We start from the raw sequence: 23966 nt of genomic DNA on the forward strand, positions 1-23966 counted from the left end.
TTGAATCGCAGTGAGATTAGTTTCAGCACTTTACCTTTTCTTCATTCCCAATTTTGAACTCGCATGGAAGTCAACTTCAACCAAACAACACAAAACCAATCTCTTATTTTCAGTCCAAGTTCGCACAAATGCGGTCTTGTTTATACTTAAGTCCACTTCGAAAAGTAAACTGTAAACGCTTCCTCCAATCAGTCCAGCTTCACTCTCGGTTAGGGCCGAAAATGTTCCTAATATATTGTTACGAATCGCCGCGGGTTCGTAAATGATAGCCCAACTAAAGATTTTACTACACACACAGTTTTATTTATTTCCACTATTTACATGACTAGCAAATAATCTAAAAATGCCAATTAATCAATTGTACTTAAAAATGTTGCTTCCCAAGTCACTCGTTTACACACCACACACCTTGCTGGGCCGCACCTCTGGCGCAACTCTCGCCGCAGCACCCCTCGTGGATCTCCGTCGCCGCACTCCGCCGCCGCCGACGCACTTGCCTTCGCCGAGGATCCGCTCGATGCCTCACTCGGAATTTCGCTCGGAACTCCATCGCGCCCGTGACACTATCGCCCGAAACTGAACTCTCTGCCCTGGTACCTTCGTCCAGGGACTTCGCCGCTCTATCACCCGGAAACACCGCCGCGGGAAAACTCCCGACTCCACTCATTCCCTCACTCATTCCCTGTCCTGTAACCTTCGTCCAAGGACTTCGCCACTCTGCCGCACCGGCGGCACTATCGTCCCTGAAACTCCGCCGCGGGAGAACTCCCGACTGAACTCTCCCTGACTCCACTAAAACTCTCCCCGAGGCCGGCGTCCCGGGCACATATATAGGCCCAGACGCCTTCCAGAACTTCCTAGCGCGGCTGGGGCCATTCGCGTCATTCCGCGCCGACCCGACGGCAGAAATCTCTCGAAACACGTGTCGGCAGCTGACAAGTGGCGCGCGGGACTCCGCAGCTGTGAGGTGTCAGGTGTCTTAGCTATCAGCGCCGCGCGGGGAGCGGAGGGAAGGAGGGGGGAAAGTGACAATCCTTGTAATCTTCCAGGCGCGCGTGGCGTGTCTCATGTTACGGCAGTCGCCAGCCAGCTCTGCACCTGCATGTGTAGCAGCCTTGCTCACGTTCGTAACAATATTATTGTTTGTGAGTCCTAAAGGTTATAGAATATCATAAACTTTTGTATGTCCAAGTTACAATGAAAAGTTTGATATTTAATTAATTTAGCATTTTAATATGTTCTGAACCTAATTCGACTTCATATTTTATATAAACACCAAAAAAAAAAATTTATGTTGTAGTACCATTTGCAAACAAACTCACAAGGCGTTGTTCACATCAATTTAATTGGATAGTTCTATCTACAAAGCGCAAGAATATTGGCCCCGCATGTAAAAGAAAAAAAGCATTCTATGTAAACCACGAGTCTAGGAATTTCCTGGTCAGTGACATAGAGCGTGACGGGCGAAGAATTGTTCAACAGTTTCTCGAAATTATGAGCTCAGAAAACAATTGGCAGTATATAAACAATGACTTAAAGAGGAGCCCATGCAGGTGCCGTAGAGTGCGACAGACGAAAAGACACCCAGCGGTATCACGAAGTGATATGCGCAGATAACAAGAATCAGTCTATACAAATAACGAGTTAAGAAGAGCCCAGGTCGGCGCCATAGAGCGCGACTGGCGAATATTCACCCAGCAGTATCTCAAAATGATGTGCACAGAAATTAAGAATCAGTCTGTACGTATGAATAGTGCCATAGAGCATGTCGAGCGAAGACTCGCCCAGCAGCTTTTATAAATAATGCACGAAGGAAAAAAAAAGAATCCGTCTATACAAATATCGAGTCTAGGAGGTGCCGGGTCGGCGCCGCAGAGCGCGACGGGCGAAGACTCACCCAGCAGCTTTTATAAATATTGACGAAGGAAAAAAAAAAGAATCAGTCTATACAAATATCGAGTCTAGGAGGTCCCGGGTCGGCGCCTCAGAGCGCGACGGGCGAAGACTCACCCAGCAGCCTTTATAAATAATGCACGAAGGAAAAAAAAAGAATCGGTCTATACAAATATCGAGTCTAGGAGGTCCCGGGTCGGCGCCTCAGAGCGCGACGGGTGAAGACTCACCCAGCAGCTTTTATAAATAATGCACGAAGGAAAAAAAAAAGAATCAGTCTATACAAATATCGAGTCTAGGAGGTGCCGGGTCGGCGCCGCAGAGCGCGACGGGCCAAGACTCACCCAGCAGCTTTTATAAATAATGCACGAAGGAAAAAAAAAAGAATCAGCCTATACAAATATCGAGTCTAGGAGGTCCCGGGTCGGCGCCTCAGAGCGCGACGGGCGAAGACTCACCCAGCAGCCTTTATAAATAATGCACGAAGGAAAAAAAAGAATCGGTCTATACAAATATCGAGTCTAGGAGGTCCCGGGTCGGCGCCTCAGAGCGCGACGGGCGAAGACTCACCCAGCAGCCTTTATAAATAATGCACGAAGGAAAAAAAAGAATCGGTCTATACAAATATCGAGTCTAGGAGGTCCCGGGTCGGCGCCTCAGAGCGCGACGGGTGAAGACTCACCCAGCAGCTTTTATAAATAATGCACGAAGGAAAAAAAAAGAATCCGTCTATACAAATATCGAGTCTAGGAGGTGCCGGGTTGGCGCCGCAGAGCGCGACGGGCGAAGACTCACCCAGCAGCTTTTATAAATATTGACGAAGGAAAAAAAAAAGAATCAGTCTATACAAATATCGAGTCTAGGAGGTCCCGGGTCGGCGCCTCAGAGCGCGATGGGCGAAGACTCACCCAGCAGCCTTTATAAATAATGCACGAAAGAAAAAAAAAGAATCGGTCTATACAAATATCGAGTCTAGGAGGTCCCGGGTCGGCGCCTCAGAGCGCGACGGGTGAAGACTCACCCAGCAGCTTTTATAAATAATGCACGAAGGAAAAAAAAAAAGAATCAGTCTATACAAATATCGAGTCTAGGAGGTCCCGGGTCGGCGCCGCAGAGCGCGACGGGCCAAGACTCACCCAGCAGCTTTTATAAATAATGCACGAAGGAAAAAAAAAAGAATCAGTCTATACAAATATCGAGTCTAGGAGGTCCCGGGTCGGCGCCTCAGAGCGCGACGGGCGAAGACTCACCCAGCAGCCTTTATAAATAATGCACGAAGGAAAAAAAAGAATCGGTCTATACAAATATCGAGTCTAGGAGGTCCCGGGTCGGCGCCTCAGAGCGCGACGGGCGAAGACTCACCCAGCAGCCTTTATAAATAATGCACGAAGGAAAAAAAAAGAATCGGTCTATACAAATATCGAGTCTAGGAGGTCCCGGGTCGGCGCCTCAGAGCGCGACGGGTGAAGACTCACCCAGCAGCTTTTATAAATAATGCACGAAGTAAAAAAAAGAATAAGTCTATACAAATATCGAGTCTAGGAGGTGCCGGGTCGGCGCCTCAGAGCGCGACGGGCCAAGACTCACCCAGCAGCTTTTATAAATAATGCACGAAGGAAAAAAAGAATCAGTCTATACAAATATCGAGTCTAGGAGGTCCCGCGACGGGCGGAGACTCACCCAGCAGTATCTCGACGGTGCACTCGCTCATGTAGTCGTGCACGTCGAACTCGCGGCCCTCTTCGCGCGCCATCTTGCGCGCCACGGCCTCGCTGTTGGCGTTGAACAGCTCCACGAACGACTTGAGCACGTTCAGGTGGAAGGTGGGCGCGATCAGCTTGCGGTGCGCGCGCCACTTGCTGCCTGCGGGGGGGAAAACACACACGCCGTCAGCTGGGGTCGACCACTCAGTTCGCTTCCATTCAGGCGTATTTTCATGCCAACACAAAGGGTTAGTTAAAAAAAAAAAATCATTTTTTATGAACTCTTGGTATATTTAAACATAAAAATCTGTTTATGTCATTTTTAAATATGGTATGCAATTCGAAAGTTTTTAAACCAGCAAGGATGCATATAATTTTTTTTAAAATTTAACTGTGACAAATTTTACTTGTGTAAATATAAGAACTTGTTTCATTACTTATTTTAATAAACCATTATATTTTTGAATCTTCGGCGGTATTTTAATGCAAAATAAAAAATATTTTAAATTGCTGCATAAAATAATAATGTATGACTATCTAAATATGTATGCACTTACTAACAAATCATATTCAATGTTTTATGTTAGTTTTCTGCTGCCTTTATGCGATGATTAAATGCCGTGGAAAAATAAATAACTATGACATATTATTTTGGTTAACTATTTTCCAAAAACGACATTTTGCGAAAAAGTATTGTAATTACTCAAAAAATTATTTTTGTGATGATGTGAAGCACCTAAACAAAAACAATATTTTTGCGTTATGTCCTGATCAATAAACCAGGACAAGATTTATTCTAGTATTTACGAAGTATTTTTTGTAATTCATAACGAAACTGCAGCCAAATCGAGTTAGACTACCTATCGTCGTAAAAAAACCAAACAAATTACTGTCTGTCCGAATTAAATTGTCAGCAATAGTATTCATGGAGATTGATAAAAACCTTGCCTGGATTTTTGTATCGTAAGTCTTACATCAGAGTACATATTGCCATTATATTTTGAATTTTTTTTTTTAAATAATATAATTTAAAGACATTAAAAATTGTAAAATGTTTGAAATGATTACCTTTGTTTTTCTTCTAAATATTTGTGACTAAAAGATACATTCTAGATATGTATTGTGTTTAATTTAGAGAAATAACCCTCAAGTATAAGCTATGCCGAGTAAATACAAAAAAAAAAACTGAAGACGGCGTGTGCGACGGTGTGCTGACTTCACGCGCCGCAGCTACACGGTGCGGGAAACAGGGAAGCGGGCAGTCTGCACGGTTGCGCGCAAGGTGCAAGAACCAGGCCCTCGACCTCAATAGCGGTTTCGCGACGCATGTTTCGCCGGCCTTATCGATTCGCGCGCACAACAGCCGGGCGTCGTGGCTGCCCCTCCCGCCACCTCCACGCCCCCTCATACCTCGAGCACACGTGAGCGTGACGTCACTGGCTCGCCGAGCCGGGAATCCTCGATTAAGGCCCCCGCTTACTAGACGCGCAGAGCTTCAGGAGAAAAACAACGCGATTTGAAAACTACTCAAAGATATCCGAGTGGAGTCTATTTACGAAAGGCATTTAATAAATCGCTGAGGGCCGATAAGAAGTTTCGTTTCCGGGTTGTTTTCAAGATGTAATTTTAGAAGTGTTAAAATGGTTAAAAGGCGTGTATTAAGTTAAAACAGCCGGTAAAAATTCTTGAAAACGTTTAAGGGTTTTGCAATACACCTTTATATTCAAATCTCCGCCATATAATGTTACTGTCACCTCTTAAATTTCATAGTTGTCCTATGACAACCAGAAGACTGCTCAAAAGTTCGGAGCCTTGCGCTTAAAGGAGAGGAACCAGCTTGAATACTTTCGTAATTTAAACATATTTAATTGTATACAAAACGCTTTTTCTACTCTGTATAATTAACAATTCGTTATTTAATGGGTTTAATGAACTTGCAAGAAAACCTTTATTTCAATCGCAGCAGTGCCCCCCGAAGTTGAAATTGGTGAAATATCAGTGAAGACAGTGTGTTACTGTGTCAGAAGCCACGTCACTTACGGCTACTACTGTAGACCAATACGTCAGTGCGTTAGTGTAAATAGTAATTTTAGTGTTTTTTAAATATTCAAATTTTTATTTCTTTTCTATATTTTTAAACCCTCTACCACCCGAAAAAAAAAACATGTGCGTGGAGTCCAGCACGACGGAAGAGGAACTTCTTGCCTATTAGGTATAGATAGTGATAAATTATTTACATTTTCAATCACACTGTTCACATAAGAATGAATGATACTTATAAATATAATGCATAAATCAATAACTCTTTTCCGCACGAATAAATGAATAGTGGATACTTCAAATTAAATAAAAGGAATATGGTAGCGTCACCGTTAGCCGTTACGAAAACTGAGTAGTTGACAAGAAAATTCCGTGGCATCACTGCAGCGTCATTTTTACTTCTTGCCCTCGGGTCTCCCCTTCCGGCAATTACAACTGTCATAAATATAGCATGCTACTCTATGTACCTATCCCCTTCCGGCAATTACAACTGTCATAAATATAGCATGCTACTCTATGTACCTATCTCCTTCCTTTAGCCGTCTTCCCCTTCGACCGCTAGTGCATGCGTTGGAGTGGCGTCGCCACTGACGCACTCTCCTGCTCTGTAGTTTGCCTCACCACGTACATTATTCCCCTCATGCGATCGGAATTTTCGTAACACTCGAAAATTGTAACCCGCTCGGCAAAGAAGTTTCACTTCAAAAAAAAAATTTTTTTCAGCCACTGAGTCTCAGAATGTACTGAAATAATGAAATCATGTGTTACAAAGTTACGGATAAACCGTTTGCATTTAGTATTCGTAACTTCTATAATATCCCTTTACGGCTGGTTCACACAAATGGCGTGTGGAAGAGAAACCGGCAAATGGGCGAGTGAGGGTTCACACGAGGCAAGAAACGAGCTTAGTAGATCTTCGAGTGTCATCCTGCGATTATGCACTTTACTAATTAACTTTAATAATAATTATAATAAAAAATAAATAAAAATAAATAAAAATAAAAATTCGTTCATACCTTCCCAGTAAAGGATAAGTGGCGAGTGAGTTGAGGTGGGGGAAGCTACTTCACCATCAGTATTCATTTTACTGGAACGAGATCACTCGCCGTTTTACTACACCACTCGACTAAAAAGTTCTTGTTATACACGGCGAGTTTACCAAATTACTCGCCACTCGACTAAATTACTGGCTAGGTGAAGATTAGTTTCCTTAGCGGTTTATGTTTTTTAGTCTTGAGTTTCATTGTTGTCCTAGTGTTATTTTTATTATTTTTTGAACGTGTGTTGAAAGAATTAATGACTTTTTGTTTGTTTTGTGCATTAAAATACTTCATTCTTCAACGACAAAAAAAAACTTAATAAAAAATTATTGACTAGCCTGAAACTACACTCGTTCGAGCAAAACAGCCAGACCCAATGAGCGCAATTTTATTGGACGAGTTTAGAAGAAACAAGTAAATTATTTGGGCAAATAATCGATTATCCCTGGTCGTATTTTGCTAACTACAAGGAGAATATTCTTTAATTATTTATATTTATAGTGAGTTTATTAAAACCCCATTCTTTTATGGTGGTAGGTTGATTGGAGAGGGAATTAGCCTTAAAATCTTACAGGCTCTAAGCACGTAATTTACTGAAATTCAGCATATATTTGAAAATTCATGATGTAGTAACGAGTAGCAAATACAATTGCATGCTTTGAAGGTAATGAAACAGGTGACAAATAACTAGAGGGGAAGTCCCGTAACGCCTGACGGCACATAGCGTCGGACACTCGTATTATCTCGGAAAGTCACAACACATTCGATTCAAGAACAGTTGAAAAAGGCGCTAGGGAGTGTAGTGATCCTAGGTCGCGGAACGCGGTGTGCCAGTGATGTAAGAGGCCACGCGGCAGGAGCCGTCGACTGCTGTTTTTGGCAGGAAAACACTACGCCACATAGATCCTGGGTGATTGTTACTGCTAAGTTTTTGTGTTTAAGGGTTTATGGTAATAATTAATAAAGATAGTGTTCCATTACTGTTCGTAGACTGTGAATGTGTTTTGTTGATTTCCAAAACAGTTTTGGTACGGAAAACTTAATCTTGGCGATTCCCACCTGTCCCGTAGTACCGGACACAAAGTTGTCTCTAACACCGGACAGTGAACAAGTTGTTTATTCTCGTAAGTATTTATAATTATTATAATAATTGTTGTACGTTGGTTAAGTCCATCCTGTATTAGGTGCCACTTGCAGTGATTGTATTATTTTTATCAAAACTTAACTTAAGTCTCTATATATGCTTACGCATAAGTTGAATTTTTGTTCATTATTTTGATTTTAAATTTCGTTGACGTGACTAATTCATAAAGTTACATTTCTTGAAGAAGTTTTCATTTTATTTCCTGAAAACCTTAGGTGTCCGTCACTAGGGGCTTCCCATTATATATTATTTTTATTATTATTAGCTTTTAAGAATATATTTATACATCTTAGTGAACATTAAAAAAATCGTTCCCTTATTAAGGTTACTAAAAATATTTGGTCATATTACGTTCTTTCAGGAATTATTTATATTATTCATATGACGAAACATTTTTCATGCTGTACCTGAACTTATGAGCAGTCCCTCTCCCAGCCACGGCTTGAAGAACCTGTACTCCGTTGACTTGTCTATGTAGACAGAGCTGCCCAGTATGATCTGGAAAAAATAAACAGAACAGAACCAAGCTAAGTGTTGTGGCAAATGGTGGATATATTTCAATCCCTCAAAATTATTCAAAAATACTTCTTTATTGCACAAATATATCAGTAACTTATATTTCCATGCGTCGCAGTGTCCACAACAGCGAGGCAGTGATAGTAAGCCACGACAGTCGCGAGCAGTTTTGAAAAGTTGCTTATGGCCAAGAGGTGTGTCATATTGGTTAGACTACCAAAAAAATTACTTAAGTGTAGTGTTTACATTTAAGAAACGGTTTTCAATGACGTGACAACGTCTAATACATTGATGAACGCCGGCTGCACGCACGAAAAAGTGTCCCGTTACACACATTGTCCCGTTACGCTGTGTCCCGTTACGCTCTATGTACGCTTGCGCCGCATATATCTCTCTTCCACTCGATTGGAACAACCATCGATTTGACTTTTTCGAGGCACATTAAACTTGAAACAATCCCATTAGTTTCCTACTTTTCCTATTATCGTCCTATCCTTAACAGAATAACACAGATTGTAAGAAGTTAAATAGCAAACATGAATAAAAGTTATAGTTAAAATAATCTCTTCGTTAAAGTAATAAACATATTTGAATTAATGAGTGAAAATAAAAGTTAATTTATCAATTAAATTGTAGATTTAATTTCACTCCTTCTTCGTATCCATACAAAATAGTGATAATTCAATAATAATGATTCAATTTTGTTCATAAAAGTATGCAATCATTTCATCAATGTTTTGTTATGACGTCACGTTAAACTATCGTCCGTAAACCGACTTTACAGACAAACATTTTTTTTATGAGGGTAACTCTTTTATTCGCGATTTCTAACTAATGCTTACATACTATCATCAGATACTATCAAGCACAGTTTCCGCAATGTTACGGGCGAGACAGTATGGCGATAGTGAGTTTAAAATGTAACTTCAGCCACGTCACAGCATGCCGTCTCCCGACAGTTCCTACCTCCATGCTTGTGGCACGTGAATTCAACAGCTGGAAGGAGTTAAGTTCGCACTGCGATAAGCCAGCTTGATGTTGGTCATGACTTTTACATTTGGCCTTCACCTAAAAAAAAAAAACTCAAAAGCATTAGCAAAATTTACGCAAATATTTGTTTAATTTTCTCGTCGTAGTTATATTTAGAAAATTTATGTTCAAGGTTCGTACGAAAATATTTTTGAACTTATTGCAGAAAAAGTTTTAAATACAGAGTAGATAAGAATAACGTAGACGGCGTGGACTTCATTGTTCGCCAACAGTTGTTTACAAATCCTCCTCCTAACGCCCCTCCCATTCTAAAGACAGTGCCGAAATTTCCTTCGCTGAGTCTTCCAACCCCAAAGAATGACGTCATTCACACTCAGCCTTCTTCAATACAGAACGAAATGTTAATGTTGAAATCCAATAACTGTATTTAGGAGGCAGAAAGGCATTAACAATGGAATTTATGTTGGTATGAAGACGAAGACAGCACGAACAATGTAAAATAGCAGTGGAAACTTTGTGCATAATTTCATGCTTCTAGACGTAGCGGGTTTGCGTTGTGCGTTGTGTTAGAGTTTTATTAAGTAGATAAAATCCTTTTAGGAAAAAAATATATATGTATTTTTGGTAGATAGTTTTATTTTTACAAATATATTTATTTTTATGGATTTTTAAGGTTCAATTAAGTAGTACCTATAACTGTAGGTGACAATTGTAAAGTAGTTAATGTTATAGTAAATCTTTCGGTTTTGGCAAGTGTTCGAACCACAATACCGCGTACGAAACCACCAACTAAGCTAATTGCGAATGAGAAAGTTCTCTTTACTTCCAAGGTTACATTCGTAAATCTTATTATATCTTTCAAAACATTTTTTCCGCGTGATTTTAGCCAAATTAATGGATTTTGTGACCTGTTGGGTAACGGTATAATATTCTAAAATTGCTTTAAGCTTATGTGACTAGAATTTTAATTCGTGTGTGGTGTGGAAGCGGTCAAGTTGTTTTTCCTCAGCCTCATTTAGGAGCGAGAAAGAGAGAGAAAGAAGGGGGGAGAAAGGAGAGAGGGTTTGTTTAATGCCTGGCGCGAAAATAACAAGGTTCATGCCTTATGTCATTACTTTCACCTCTCTTCGGTTTCATACAAAAAAACCTTCCGTTAAATTACTTTCAGACTTCCTTAAAACTTTTTATTTCAAGCATCCTTGTATATTTTATAAATATTATATATTGTTTTTAAGCAAGGATAAATTGGTCTTAAAAATCAATCTAATTTTAAATTTATTTTAAAAAATTTGAAATAATTTTTCAATAACTCGTAAATATATATTAAAACTAAAGCTATTTTTCAGATCAACATTATTTTGGATCCATATATAGAAGTCCATGTGAAGAGCGAATTTATTTAAGTTAAAGATGGACACCGTACTCTCGTTGCACCTGGCTTTCCCTCTTCGCTGGCGCATTGTTTTCAAAATCCTTTGAAATAATTAAAATTTGTCTGATATTTCATTCGTTTGAAATTACCATATGATAAATGCAAAAGATGTTTTTTTACTGTATAGTAAATAAATAAGAAATTTAAAAGGTAATTTCTTTTTAGATGTATTTCAAGATATTCTCTTTTTCTGGGAATTAATAGTTGCCGGTATGAGAATAACACGATACTAAAGTGAGCCATAAGCATAAGGAACAAAATAAATAAATATGCAGATAAAACTCACTACGTGATTATATAATGCTTTAAAATGCTTATTTCAGATTTGACTGCCTATTTGCTAAGATTAATTGATTAATTTCAAGGTTTGCACATCATTTAAAAAAAATACACTTTATCCAAGTATGCTAAATTTAGCTCAATCACGTTTAAAGCAAAGTCACAAGATTTGAAGAAGAAAAATATATGATAAAAAAATGATACTGATTAGAGTGGTACGGCTGCTGCAAGAAACATGTCGAAACGGATTTGTGAATGGGCATGTTTTTTTTTGTAAAGGGGGGGGGGGGGGGGGTTTGTAGTCCATAGCTCTGATCAAACACGAGCATTATTTCCTATATACAGAATGCCACTTAAAACGAAAGCAATATGTTTTGTAGCAATGCAGAATCCACCGCAGGCTACCCTGAACCTACACGACTTCAGACACCATACTACCATAGGCCATGGTTAATTTCTTATACACTTCTCTTGATTTGCAATTTTTTTCGTCTCTTAAGACCTTGTTGTTAAATAAACGTAAAATCTTTATATAAATAAGAACTTCCCAGTGGGTATCCCCGTTCGAATAATCGCACGATATTTTTTTCATTAATTATCACATTATGAATTAGTTATTGATTGTGATAGAATAAATAAATAATTAGATTTTTATTAGATTATTAAATTATTCTTAGATTATGTATTTGGTTCATAGTAATATTTATATAAGTGGGTGTTGGTATAAATTATAGCTTACATTAGATTAGTTTCACTTGGTTGTGAAAAAATATTATTTTATTGTTATATATCTCCGGCTCCCTCAATCGTAGTGAAATAAAATATACACTAATTTATATTTCTAATCATATCTTTAAAAAAATAACAAGTTTCATCAAAAGCTTCCTAGTAGTTTTTACGGGATACACGGTAAAAAACGTAAAACTATTTAATAATAATAAAGAAATTAAATAAAAATAATTCAAAAAGTAAACTATTTTAATTAAAACAATTTTTAACTCAATATTCAAAACATCTATATAAAGATAAATATATTAGGATGAACTGGTTAATCTTTGCTAAACAGGGTTACATACATTTGAGGCTTATTGTGTGTGTATATATATCAATATATATATATATATCAATATATATATATATATATACGATAACGTAAACCATTTGATTATCAAGAGACGGGCACAGACATTCCAGAAAAGACTACCGCTAGATTGCAAGCTTTGGTATGACCAGGTAACGAGAAAATGTATGTTCAGAAATTGATGATATATTTGACAGTTATATTTCTTTATTTTTTATTTTTAAAACAGTAAACAATGAATAGAGAAAGTAAATTTGTTCTATTGCTACATATTAAATTAAATTTTATGTTCTTTAAATCATTAACGTATTTTTGTAAAAACTTGTGTCTTCAAATTTAAACTTTGATTTGAATAAATTTATCTATATCTAAAGAGATATTATAAACACTTTGGTTGACGTGTATCTATCTGTATTATCTAACAAATAAGATAAATTACGAAAATTATAAAAATGATTAAAATTGTCTTTTCGATTAACTATAAGAATAAATGGATAAAACATTGAGGATATTATCTCCAAAAAAGATTCAAATTGTGACGTTTCAATGACATCTGAATTTATGTAAATTGTTTAAAGCAAATATTAAATTAAAAACCAAACAACTTCAACAAATACATATCAAAAATTGAATTTCTCAGAAATTATTGTAAGAGGAATAATGACTCATTTATATAATGTATTCAACTAAACTTATCTTTAAGATAAGGCTGTTTGGTATACATTCTGAAAAGTAATTGTTGAGGAAGCTATTCCTGGGTTATTTTTTTCTATTCAAATCCAATATTTCAAATCATAAAAGTAAGAAACTTTGACAACCTATGTAAAACATAACTTCTCTTTGAAAAGCTGCGTTATATATATATATATATCTTAAAGGGTAGATAAATTATATTTTGTAATATCATTTTCTCGTATTTGAGTGAAAACTGATGAATTTTAATTTGAAAAATTTATAACTAAGCGCGTTTCCGTCATACTACAAAAATAAATAATTTTCCTTTACATTGTACAGTAAAAATAGCGCCGTTAATATATAATACATGGAAATTAAAGTTCATCCTTAAAATTTTATTTTCAGTGTCATTATATGTAAAAATGCATACTTGGCCAACCAATTGAATTAAAGCCTACTTAAAAGTTTGTATGTTCACAAGATATTTTTAATGCGATCATTAAATTGGGTAACTATAAAGTATAGTGGAAAATTAATTTTAGTTTTATTCGAATTTATTTATTTAAAAAAATATATTTATATTATTATGAAAGATAATTTAAAAAATAGCAAGAGTTTAGCTGCATAAAACCTTGCCGTCCGCATCATAATTTGGTGTGTTTGTGGAAAATCTATTTGAGGCCCAAATAAGGTTTGAGTGGTTTTAAAACAATATTTATTTTATGATCTTTGGTCAAGAAATTTTAGAATTGTGGGAGAATATTTATTATTAGAACTTTACAAATAAATATATATTTGAACAAGAATCAATAAAGTTTGTAACATGATATTGTACATAGTAGCCTTTACCCAATATATATTCTAAAATAAATCTCACTTGAGAAAGAAGTGTGATAAGAATAACTTCTATAATATTCGCTGATCTCGACAACTATGAATAAGGGTTATAAATTACGTCATAATTACTGGTCTGATAATGTGCTACAAATAAGTTTTAAGATTGAAACTAAATCACGCAAATAGATAAACAGCTAGTATTTTAAGAGGTCGTTGAAATTTACGTAATTCTCAAATTTATTTCATTACGGGTTTATTATGTTGCTGTTAGATGTTATTAATATTTTTATCTGCCTGCCCGGAAAAGTTATATAGTAGTTTATATGCAACAGAACTTAAAGTTAAGTGGAGTGCAACTTTTGTGTATAGTCAAAATTTTTATTCGCTGAGAATGATTTTGCAATGCGAAAGATGTATTTCTCCGTGTGCTCCAAGATTTTTTTTCAGTGTACTTCTAGTTATTTTTGAGACAGCAATCCCCCGGGGAATTTATCATATCGGACTAGGGATGTATTGAGAGATATCCGTTTAGTTCATGAAATCCTATTACCAAAGCGAAAATTTTAATATCTTGATCATGTGACAACCAGATTCATTTCATGGCGTAACATCTGTTGGTGAAAAGCAGAACTACTTAGAACATGAATTTTTAAAAATAAAAAAATAACTTTCACTGCGTTGGGCTATTTTAATTTTTATTTCAGCGTTCATATAACCATAGTCACATAAACTAGTTAGGATTCCGGATCGATGTATGCAGCAGTAGGTAGGTTTGGTATGTATGTGGATGGCGAGGGGGGTGAGGAGTCGGTATTCGGGGATTAGTGACAGCCATTTTAGATTACCTCATTTCCGGAGGACATCTTAAATTACGTCATTTCTTGCCACCATATAGGAAATAACTTACCTTTACCTTCGACCCCAGCAGGATTCTGGCATTTTTGTTTATAGAACCTTCCACCATTTTGAATTATGACATCTTGGCCAACATTTGTTTCCAGAACTTTCCACCATTTTTAATCGTGAGCCCCACTCATGTGCGTTGCGCTTTTTGTTACGATGATATCTTAATAAAGCCCCCTCCTTCACGTAGCACTTTTAGTTTGGATTACATCATCAACAAGTGCCCCACTCCTGTATGTTGCATTTTTCGTTACGGTGGTATCGCCATAGTAAACGCTGCTGGATGCAGCCAACTTGTTTTCATCTGCCTACTTGATTACCATCTGATGGCTATCACCAGTCTTCTTCATGTATGTAAAGTTGATTTTCTAGTTCCTAATAATTTTGTTATGAACCTTATAGGCAAAAAACTCTACAAATTTTCAAAAATCCTCAACATTTTTAAAATTATCAGTAATTTTATTTATGATTCTATAATCTCAGACCTGTGCCTACCTCAATTAAATAGAAGAAAAAATTTCAAAATTTTATACGGAAAGCTAAAATACTTAATGAAACTCTGTACAAAATTTAATTAACATCAGCCAAAGATTTTTTTAACTAGTGCTTGCTTTTAAAGCTGTGTTTATATGTACTAAATTCGCTAAATAAACGTTTCATTCTCATATTTTTGTGCTAGGAAAATACAAGTAATTGATAATTCAGTATATATAAGCAAAACCTTTAATTTTAAAAATGTGCCGAGAATATTTAATACATTTTAGTTTGTGCCCCTTTCCATCCAAAATTGTGTTCTGGTAGTGGCCCTGGAACGAACTAACAATATTTTGCAGCCAAACCACTTACTGGACTAGCCTGTAGCGCTCCTGCTTCTCGAAACACGTGTTGTTCGAACCAAAGTAGAGAATGTCCCAGTTTCAATGGTATATAATGAAAGTTTAATTTATATTATTTACAACAAATCGTATATCAAATTGAAGGTAAAATAACCTAGTATAACTTTTTTTTTACAAATGTTCCATATGTGCTCCTTTAGTTACACGGCACACATTAAACCTAAAGAACAAATTCTTCCCATACTTTGGTTAACACGTCCGGAGTAATGGAAGAAATTGTCTATTCAATTCTGTGTCTCAACTCGGCAAATAATTAGGTAGCTTCGGAACGTAGACACGATCATTTATAAAGTTCCAAAGGAAACAAGTATCGCATGGCGTCGTGTCAGGTGAACGTGGAGGCCAGAGAAAAAGAGCTCTGTGGTCCCGACCATTACCACCAATCCAACGGACGGGAATCTCAACAGTAGTATACAAATAGTCATCCAAGCGCTGGTTCCAGTTTGAGGATTTATGATGGGGTCAATAACCGACAATGATGATTTAACGGCGGTAATTTTTTGGTGTCAAATTTCCTCAAATTCCTCAAAAATGACTCGACATACCTCAAAACTCCTAGAAATTTCCCTATTTTGAGGAAATATTTACCGTTTTGAGGGAAAATTTCTCATTTTTTCCTCAAAAAATACTGAGGACAAATTTACCCAGAGTGGGACAATTATCCTCAAAAGCCACCAGCATAAGTCGTGAAACCTGAAAATCTTTAATTTATGGACAGAAGTTCCTAATGAATTACAAAAATATTTAGAAAGATTTTTAATTGAAAAATTCAGTTACTTAATCCATTTCAGTCTTCGCATCGATTCCTGGCAAGAGTAAACATTGAATTTCTTAGTAAATAAAATTAAAAAATTCTTAAAATCAATTTAAATAAAATTATAATAAAATAAATTGCTTACATCACAACCATCAATTTGAATTCTAGAAGCTTCCACCATTTTAAATTGTGACGTCACGTCCGCCATATAGAAAATCCGTAATTTCGAAGCTAGAAAATCGGGAAAATTTTAAAATTTATAAAAAAATTAATTTATTAAATTTTGATAATAAAATTTATAACACTGATTCATCCTTTTGAACCCGGTGAGATCATTCGATTAAAAATTGCAACGGATCCTTCCTCCACGGAAGCCACCGGCAGACTTACCTCCCACCACTAATTCTACACAATTCGGCCAGTATGACGTCACGGTGGAAATATAGTTTTTTTTTTATCTTCTGGAGGGCGTTGGTGCAATATTATTTTAAATTTCACCCACTAGAGTGAAGAAATTATTTATTGCCAGGTTACTCGCCATCTAGTCGGCCTTCTTGTACACCTTGAATATCTGTAATTTGTTTTGCTAGAAATTTGGGAATAATTCAAAAACTATCAAAAAATTGTTTGTTAAAATAATGATTGCTTGGAAAAGTAACAGTGCTTGGTTCGATCATTGACTGATGCAAAAATGTATTTTAATTACATATAATCTCAATTTGCTAAATAAATTGTATATTAGACAAATAAAAACAAATAAAAGTTTTATTAGATTATTTATACTCTACTACAAGTACACAAATACGACCAAATTATAAGTCTTATTATTTACGTGAGCAGAGTCTGTTTTTTCTCAGTCGAAATTGATCTACATGAATAACTGTCCATCCACTACCTTTTACCTGGTATTCTTCCTCTTCGCGACAAATTTGGTTTTCAATAGCATCATTTACAGACTCTTCTACGTCGTGTGATAGGTAAAGAGCAGTACTCATCGTCTTGAATGCTCTTTTGAAAGCCTCGTCTTGAAATGGCTCGTGTTTTCCGTAAGTACGTTCCAGCCACAAATTATACTTCACCAACCAATCGTATTCCAATACTTCTTCAAGTTGATTAACAATATTCTTCTTAGCATCAATTAGAAAGGTTCAAACATTTGTTGGTGGAAGAGAGCTGTTTAGGTAAAAAAAAAAAAATGTGTTTACACATTCCACGAAATCCTGAATTAGCCAGGAAGAATACATTTTCATCCTATGTGAACGCACCGTGAACAGTCGTATGTGGTGTTACACGTTGAGTCGATGTCGAAGCTTCCTACTTCAGATCCGTTTTACTGTTAAAGGCATTACGCGTACGAGTCTCAACCTTAACTTTCGGGGCAGAATGCAACACTAGCTGGTCCACAGTAGGTGAACGGACTTCTTCACCTTTAAAGTTTTTCGCATGTCGTCTCAAACTGTCCAAACGTATGAACAAAACATTACACTTGTCACAACAAAACGTCAAGCGTAATAGTTTTTCGCACATTTTTTCCCATATCTTCATGCACCTTGAGACAACGCAAATTGTATATTCATAGAAGTTACAGTTGTCTTTATTGCTCAATGTATCTTTTCTCAGTAATACACCAACACGGTATTTTTGCAATGATAGTCTCAAGCGTTTGACGGAAGAAGCACTTTGTTTACAGCTTATGACGTGTCTTTTTTAATTATTGTTTCTTGCAAACTCCTTGCGATATTTCTCGCGGTTAAATTTTGTGCGACGAGGATTATCAGCACGTTCTCTCTTCGCATGTTGACGAACATAACTGCCATTCGAGAAAATCTTGTCACAGTAAGGACATTGATGCTGTGAATACGCTGATTCACATTCAGTGGACATTGTTGATGCTAGTGGTACTGCAGCCATTTAAGTCTCCATCGATGGCGAAACGTCATTTATGGAGGTTTCCTCTGCAGCCAGTACTGCGGGTATTAAAGTCTCTTTTGCTGGTGGAATTACGCCTGTAGAAGTTTCCTCTAATGTTTTTTATGACGATGATACACATTCCATCGGAATCTACGTAATCGTTGAAGAGATCTCTGCGGTCGATGGTACACATACCATCGAGTTCTTTGTGGTTGTCGTCGAAGAGCGCAACGGGATCTGCGTCGCCGCCGTCGCTGCCATCATTGTCCTCGTAGACGACGGTACAACTTCCATCGAGTTCGAAGTTAAAGATGCCATCGTGTTCTCAAGAACAGTATTAGACGGTTCAAACTAGATGATCCTCCCACCACTGTAGCCAGTAACAAACTGAAAGTTGCATCGTTCAGTTCTCAATTATATACTTATTGCCGCTGGAATAATGCGCAAGTCAAAAACCATTTTTAAAAAGAAGCACATTCGGAAGCACACTTGGGAATACATTCAACAAAAAGGAAGCATATTCTATAAAAAAAGAAGCGCATTTGGAAGCACACTCGATAAAAAGAAAGCACATTCGACAAAAAGGAATAACACACGAGGGCACATTCGCCAAATTGCTTCCTTTTTGAATGTTCGACAAAAAGGAAGCAATTTGGGAGCACATTTGAAAAAAGGAAGCACATTCTTCAAAAAGGAAGAACATTCGGAAAAAAAGGAAGCAAATTTGGAAACACATTAACAAAAAGGAAGCACATGCGTCAAAAAGGAAGCACAAAGAGGCAGCACATTAATAAGCACACTTGATAAAGAAGAAGTACCTACGTTCGAAAAAAAAGGATACACATTTGAAAGAACATTCGAAAAAAGGAAGCACATTCGACAAAATGGAAGCACATTAGACAAAAAGGAAGTTATAACATTATTCATGCTTAACAAAGAAATAGTTCACAAACTGACATAAGTTTTTTGTAATTTTTTGTGATATACTGAGCATGATTTAGCAAGACGTAAGGTGGTTTTCTCCGTGTGCCTCTATTTGGTTTGTTTTCTCCAAGTGCTTCTGGTAATTCCTGGGGAGACTTCTGTTGGTTTCCTCCGTATTATCCTAATTATTCTTGGCAATATTTTTCTGAATTTCTCCGTGTGCTTCTGGTTATGCCTGACAAGACTTCTGCTAATATTTTTTCGAGTGTTTCTGGTTATTCCTGAGAAAACAATCCCTGAATGTATTTTTTTTTTGCTAGATGAGTCATGTTTTTATTAGAGTTTCGTATTAATTTCTGAATTCCAAATACTAAATTAGCACTAACAATATTTTAATCAGGTGGAATCCTAACAAAAATATACATACTATGTTAAAAACAGGTGAGAAACACTATCTTGTAAGACGAACTTCCTTCTCCTTGATGTCTAGCGAAGCCCTCCTCTTATGATCGTGAGAGAGCATCTCGAATCCCACATGAAAGAGAGACTGTCTGCACAATACATAGAATAAAAGCTTCATTACTCAGTCGAATACCTTGTAGCCTTTTAGCAAAAAAAAAAAAAATGTTGTAGCCTCGTAGTCTTATATCCTCGTAGTCATGTTACCTCGTTGCCTCGTTGCTTCGTAGACTCGTAATCTCGTAGTATTGTAGACATGTAGACATATTGCCTCGTAAAATTGGAGCCAGTTGGAGCCTTGTAGACTCGTCTCGTAGACTTCTAGCCTCGAAGACTTGTAGCTTCGTAGACAATTAGCCTTGTAGTCTTATAGCCTCGTAGACTTGTAGCTTCATAGCCAAGTAGGCTTGTAGCCTCGTACCTATGCAGCATCATAGCCTCGTAAACTTGTAGTCTCATAGCCATGTAACCTTGTAGTTTAATAACAAAATGCCGTTGGAATAGTTGGAGACAAAGACAAATTGGAGCAGTTTAGAGCCAAAGACAGTTGAAGTCGTATACTATAGTATCCTGCGATCGATCATAACCTACTGAAGGGTGGTATTCTAATCAATTTGATGTTCGTAAAAATGAATGTCCTTTTCATTAAATGAGCTAAGTCAAGTCTGTAGTATCGTATCCTACTCATGGGATTGTTTATTATTAATTAATTACTAGTTTACTCTTGTCGGGAATCGAAGCAAGAACTGAAATGATTTAAGTAACTAAATATTTGAGGTAAATTTTTACATATTTTTTATTTATTCGGAAGTTTTTGTTCCTAAACTAAAGATAGTGAAGTTTACAGTAAAGGTTAAGGTCACGACCTCTGCTGGGGCTTTTGTGGATAATAGCCCAACTCTGAGGAAATTTGCCCATTCTAAGGAAATTTGGCCTCTTGGGATTTTTTGAGAAAAAAAAAAGAAATTTTCCCTCATAACGCAAATTTTTCAAACGAAATAGGAAATTTTCAAGGAATGTGGAGAAATATTGAGTTATTTTTGAGGAATGTTGAGGAAATTTTACACCGAAAATTGGCCGCCGTGACGTCATGATGGTCGGTTATTGACCCCATCCTCAATCCTTAACCTGGAACATGCGCTCGGATGCCCAATTAGACTCTACTTTCGACGTTCAACCACTCTCGTACAAAGAGATTACAGTGGGGAGGGACTCCATCCTGTCGAAAATTTAAAGTTTACAGGTTCACCCTCTACTAATTTGGGTAAAGAACTATTCTTCCGCACTGCAAGCGAGAAAACAACATAGGAATACTCGCACATGCACTCATCCAAGAAGGTCTTCGTTACCGTTTGATTGTGACCTTGAAACAACACTTCACAACGCTTTACAGTTGACACTATTACGTTTCACACCCGGCACGTGCAAAGAGGACGAAGCAGGGCGACTCACCTCCACGTCGCGCGGGTCGGACAGGAACACCATCAGCTTGGGGCCGACCCACACCTTCATGACGGTGCTGTACTTGTCGCCGTGGGCGGACATCTTGTCGAACACCTCTGCAACACGGGCGGGCGCGTGTCTACGGGCGGAGACACTCCACGACACACCAGCCGAGCAACCAGCACTTGCTGACGGCAGTATAGGGACTATGTTATAATCGTGGATTGCGATGAAACCAGGGCCATATAGGCGAACTAGGCAACCGCCTAGGGCGCCAAGTAGCTGGGGGCGGCGCAGCACGACACACAACAGCTGATATAGTATGTTTAACGATTATTGAAACTAGATGAAAATGGATTTTTGTAACAGTTTGAAATGTTTATATTGATATAAATAATTATTTAAAGTCAAAAGTGACCTGTTTATGATTTGTAATAACTAATAAGTAAAAAAAAAAAAACACAAGCCTGGTTTCATTTGATTGTTGAAAAAATCTTAGGCTTACGTGATGTACTTTGAGGCAAGAAAAAATGTTTTTGGGGTGTCCGGCAAGGAGGGGGGCAGGGTGGCATTAAGTTTTTTCGCCTAGGGCGCCAATTTACCTTGCACCGGCCCTGGATGAAACCGACATAACATCGAAAAGTATGTGAATACACCATAAAACACCGAAATGGACGTTAATACACAGCAAAGAACATAAATGCAATTTAAGTCATGAAACTAATCAGCATTTTCAATCAAAACTTTAATCTGATCACAAATACCTAATATTTTGAATATTAAGTTCAATGAAAGTAATTTATGAAGTTTGTACCACAATTGAATAAAAAAAGATAGGACAAAGTTTACTCTTTTTATCTCGAAAACCTTATTAGTTACTCTTTTTTAAATTACGACCTTAGAACATTTTTAAACCCAGAAATTCTTTACAGATTTATTTCATTTGTTCCGAAGAGTTAGACATGCTTAGTACAGATAATAATATTGAAAAAAATGCATCATGTAGCAGTCAAAGTGACACTGTTTTGGAGAAATAAGTATCTTGAAACATTTAAGTGTCCTATTTGTTCAAAAATATGCAATTTTTTCAATAAAACGTTTGCATAAAGATTAAAAATAATAACACCGACGTCTCCTGTTTTATAAACCGACATTGGCCTGAAAATAAAACCATAAAATGTTGTCTCTACAAATAAGGGAGGAGGTGTTCTTTGACTGGTTCTTACAAGCGGAAGTTCGATTAATGTTTTTGTACGCACACAATAAAAAAAGCGTCAATAATTGACCAAACGGATGAATTTGTAAACGCATATAAAACAAGCCAAAAACAGCAGATTTCAAAAGTTAAATGTCACAGACAGCAAAGAGAATTCCGTAGAAGGAACTAGTAAGGAAAATATTGCAGCACAGACGAACAGAGTGGGTTGACAACGAAAAGACAGTTGCAACAAGAAGAATAAATAAAGACAAAAAACCATCTTGGACGATGTCCCGTAATCCTATTTGCTGTTCATGCATTTGACTTTTATTTGATTTCAGTGAGTTTGCATATTTTTTTTTTCGACTGCTAAGGTTTCATTGACACACAGTGTAACAATCAATGGCTAATGCCCAAGAAAAAACATTTTAAATCAAATTCCGAAATGCTTGACTTGGACTCCAACCCAGGCTCTCTAAGTAGCGAGTCCAGTTCCTTATCATTGTTTCATCTTGATCCGTTATAAGGCCTAAACACATAATGGTTAAAATACAGAAAATAGGTCTGGTCAAAAATTTGAAAATTTCCGTTCTAACAAATGAGTTTCTTCCAAACAGAATTATTAAATGATTAGGAATTGAGTGCATACACAGTTGGTGGTTATTTATGTTATAAACTCATCTCAGAGTGTTGGTGTGCATGTCACAACTTATAAATAAATAAAAATAAACCATTGAATGCATTTCTTCAGACCGAGACAATAAAAAGAGAGAATTACTGCTCTAAAAAAATTCAAAAAATATATTGGGTATTACTTAGTTATCATTGCCTTAAGACCACTGTAACTCAATACAAAGGAAAATTATTTGTACAAAGTACAATCCGTGAATTGTTACTCTCATATTTATACTTAAACTAGCTAAACCCGGCCACGCTTCGCTGTGGCTAGGTCTGAAAATAAATGAATAGGAAAGTAAATTCAAAGCATTCTAGCGAACATAGAGTCACCGACGAAACACATCATTCAATTCAATACCCTGCTTTGCATTGCTGTAGCTATGGTGTGGAATGAAAGGAAAAGAATAAAATTTATTTACCTATTTTTCACATAAAATCTTTTTTTTATTTTAAAGATAGTGGGTAACTAAATTGTTGGTTTGTCCGTTTTATGCATAAACATAAATATCAGATTGTTTACCGACTCTTGAGCATGTGACAGTATAATTTCCCTGAGAGAAGCATTCGTTTTCTAAATTCAAACCGCACACTTGCAAAGATTGCCCTTGCGCTTTATTGATAGTCATTAGCAAACGCAGGGCGTATTGAAAATTGAAGCCGTTTGAACTCGGACGCTAAGTCAGGTCGTAATGAAAGGTATTCGTGGAAGTACTTCGTCTCCACCTTTATAAGGTCCAATCATAATTGTTCCTTCAATTAGATTGTTAATCATTTTTTAACTACCAATTATATGGCATTTCATAACTTTGGCTGATTGATGTTTCATAGTAATATAATTGGCATACAAAAATTCAAATTCAGAATGTATTACGGTAATCTGCTAACATGGAGTGAATTAAGAAATTCCGTTGGAGAATTCACTATTTCACTTTGGTTCATCACGTTGAAAATTGGATTTGTATGCCATTGTATCACCTACGATTCTGTTTAGAATAATGTTGTTCATATCGTATACGTCGACGTTTGTAGCCGTTAGAATGACTCTTCTTTTAACCATGTGTGATTTTGATAATTTGTTTCGATGCTTTGGAAAACCTTGTCTACTAATTCTTCTTTTGAATTTACGATATTGCAAAAATTAGATGGGGAGGTGATTTTTCCTGTTTC

At 36.8% G+C, this 23966-nt stretch overlaps 1 protein-coding gene across 1 annotated transcript in view; it reads right to left on the reverse strand.

Annotated features, from left to right (window-relative positions):
• LOC134532237 (cytochrome P450 4g15) overlaps positions 1-23966 on the reverse strand; it is a 76574-nt gene that overhangs the window by 40335 nt on the left and 12273 nt on the right. Inside the window, exons 2-4 of the mRNA XM_063368657.1 lie at positions 20933-21039; positions 8228-8318; positions 3574-3756 (exon numbers count right to left, since the gene is read on the reverse strand). Of these exons, the coding sequence (XP_063224727.1) occupies positions 3574-3756; positions 8228-8318; positions 20933-21039 (381 nt within the window). The remainder of the gene's footprint in view (positions 1-3573; positions 3757-8227; positions 8319-20932; positions 21040-23966) is intronic.

Source organism: Bacillus rossius, chromosome 5 (genome assembly GCF_032445375.1).
Source record: "Bacillus rossius redtenbacheri isolate Brsri chromosome 5, Brsri_v3, whole genome shotgun sequence".
In the NCBI taxonomy this organism is placed as follows: Eukaryota; Metazoa; Arthropoda; class Insecta; order Phasmatodea; family Bacillidae; genus Bacillus; species Bacillus rossius.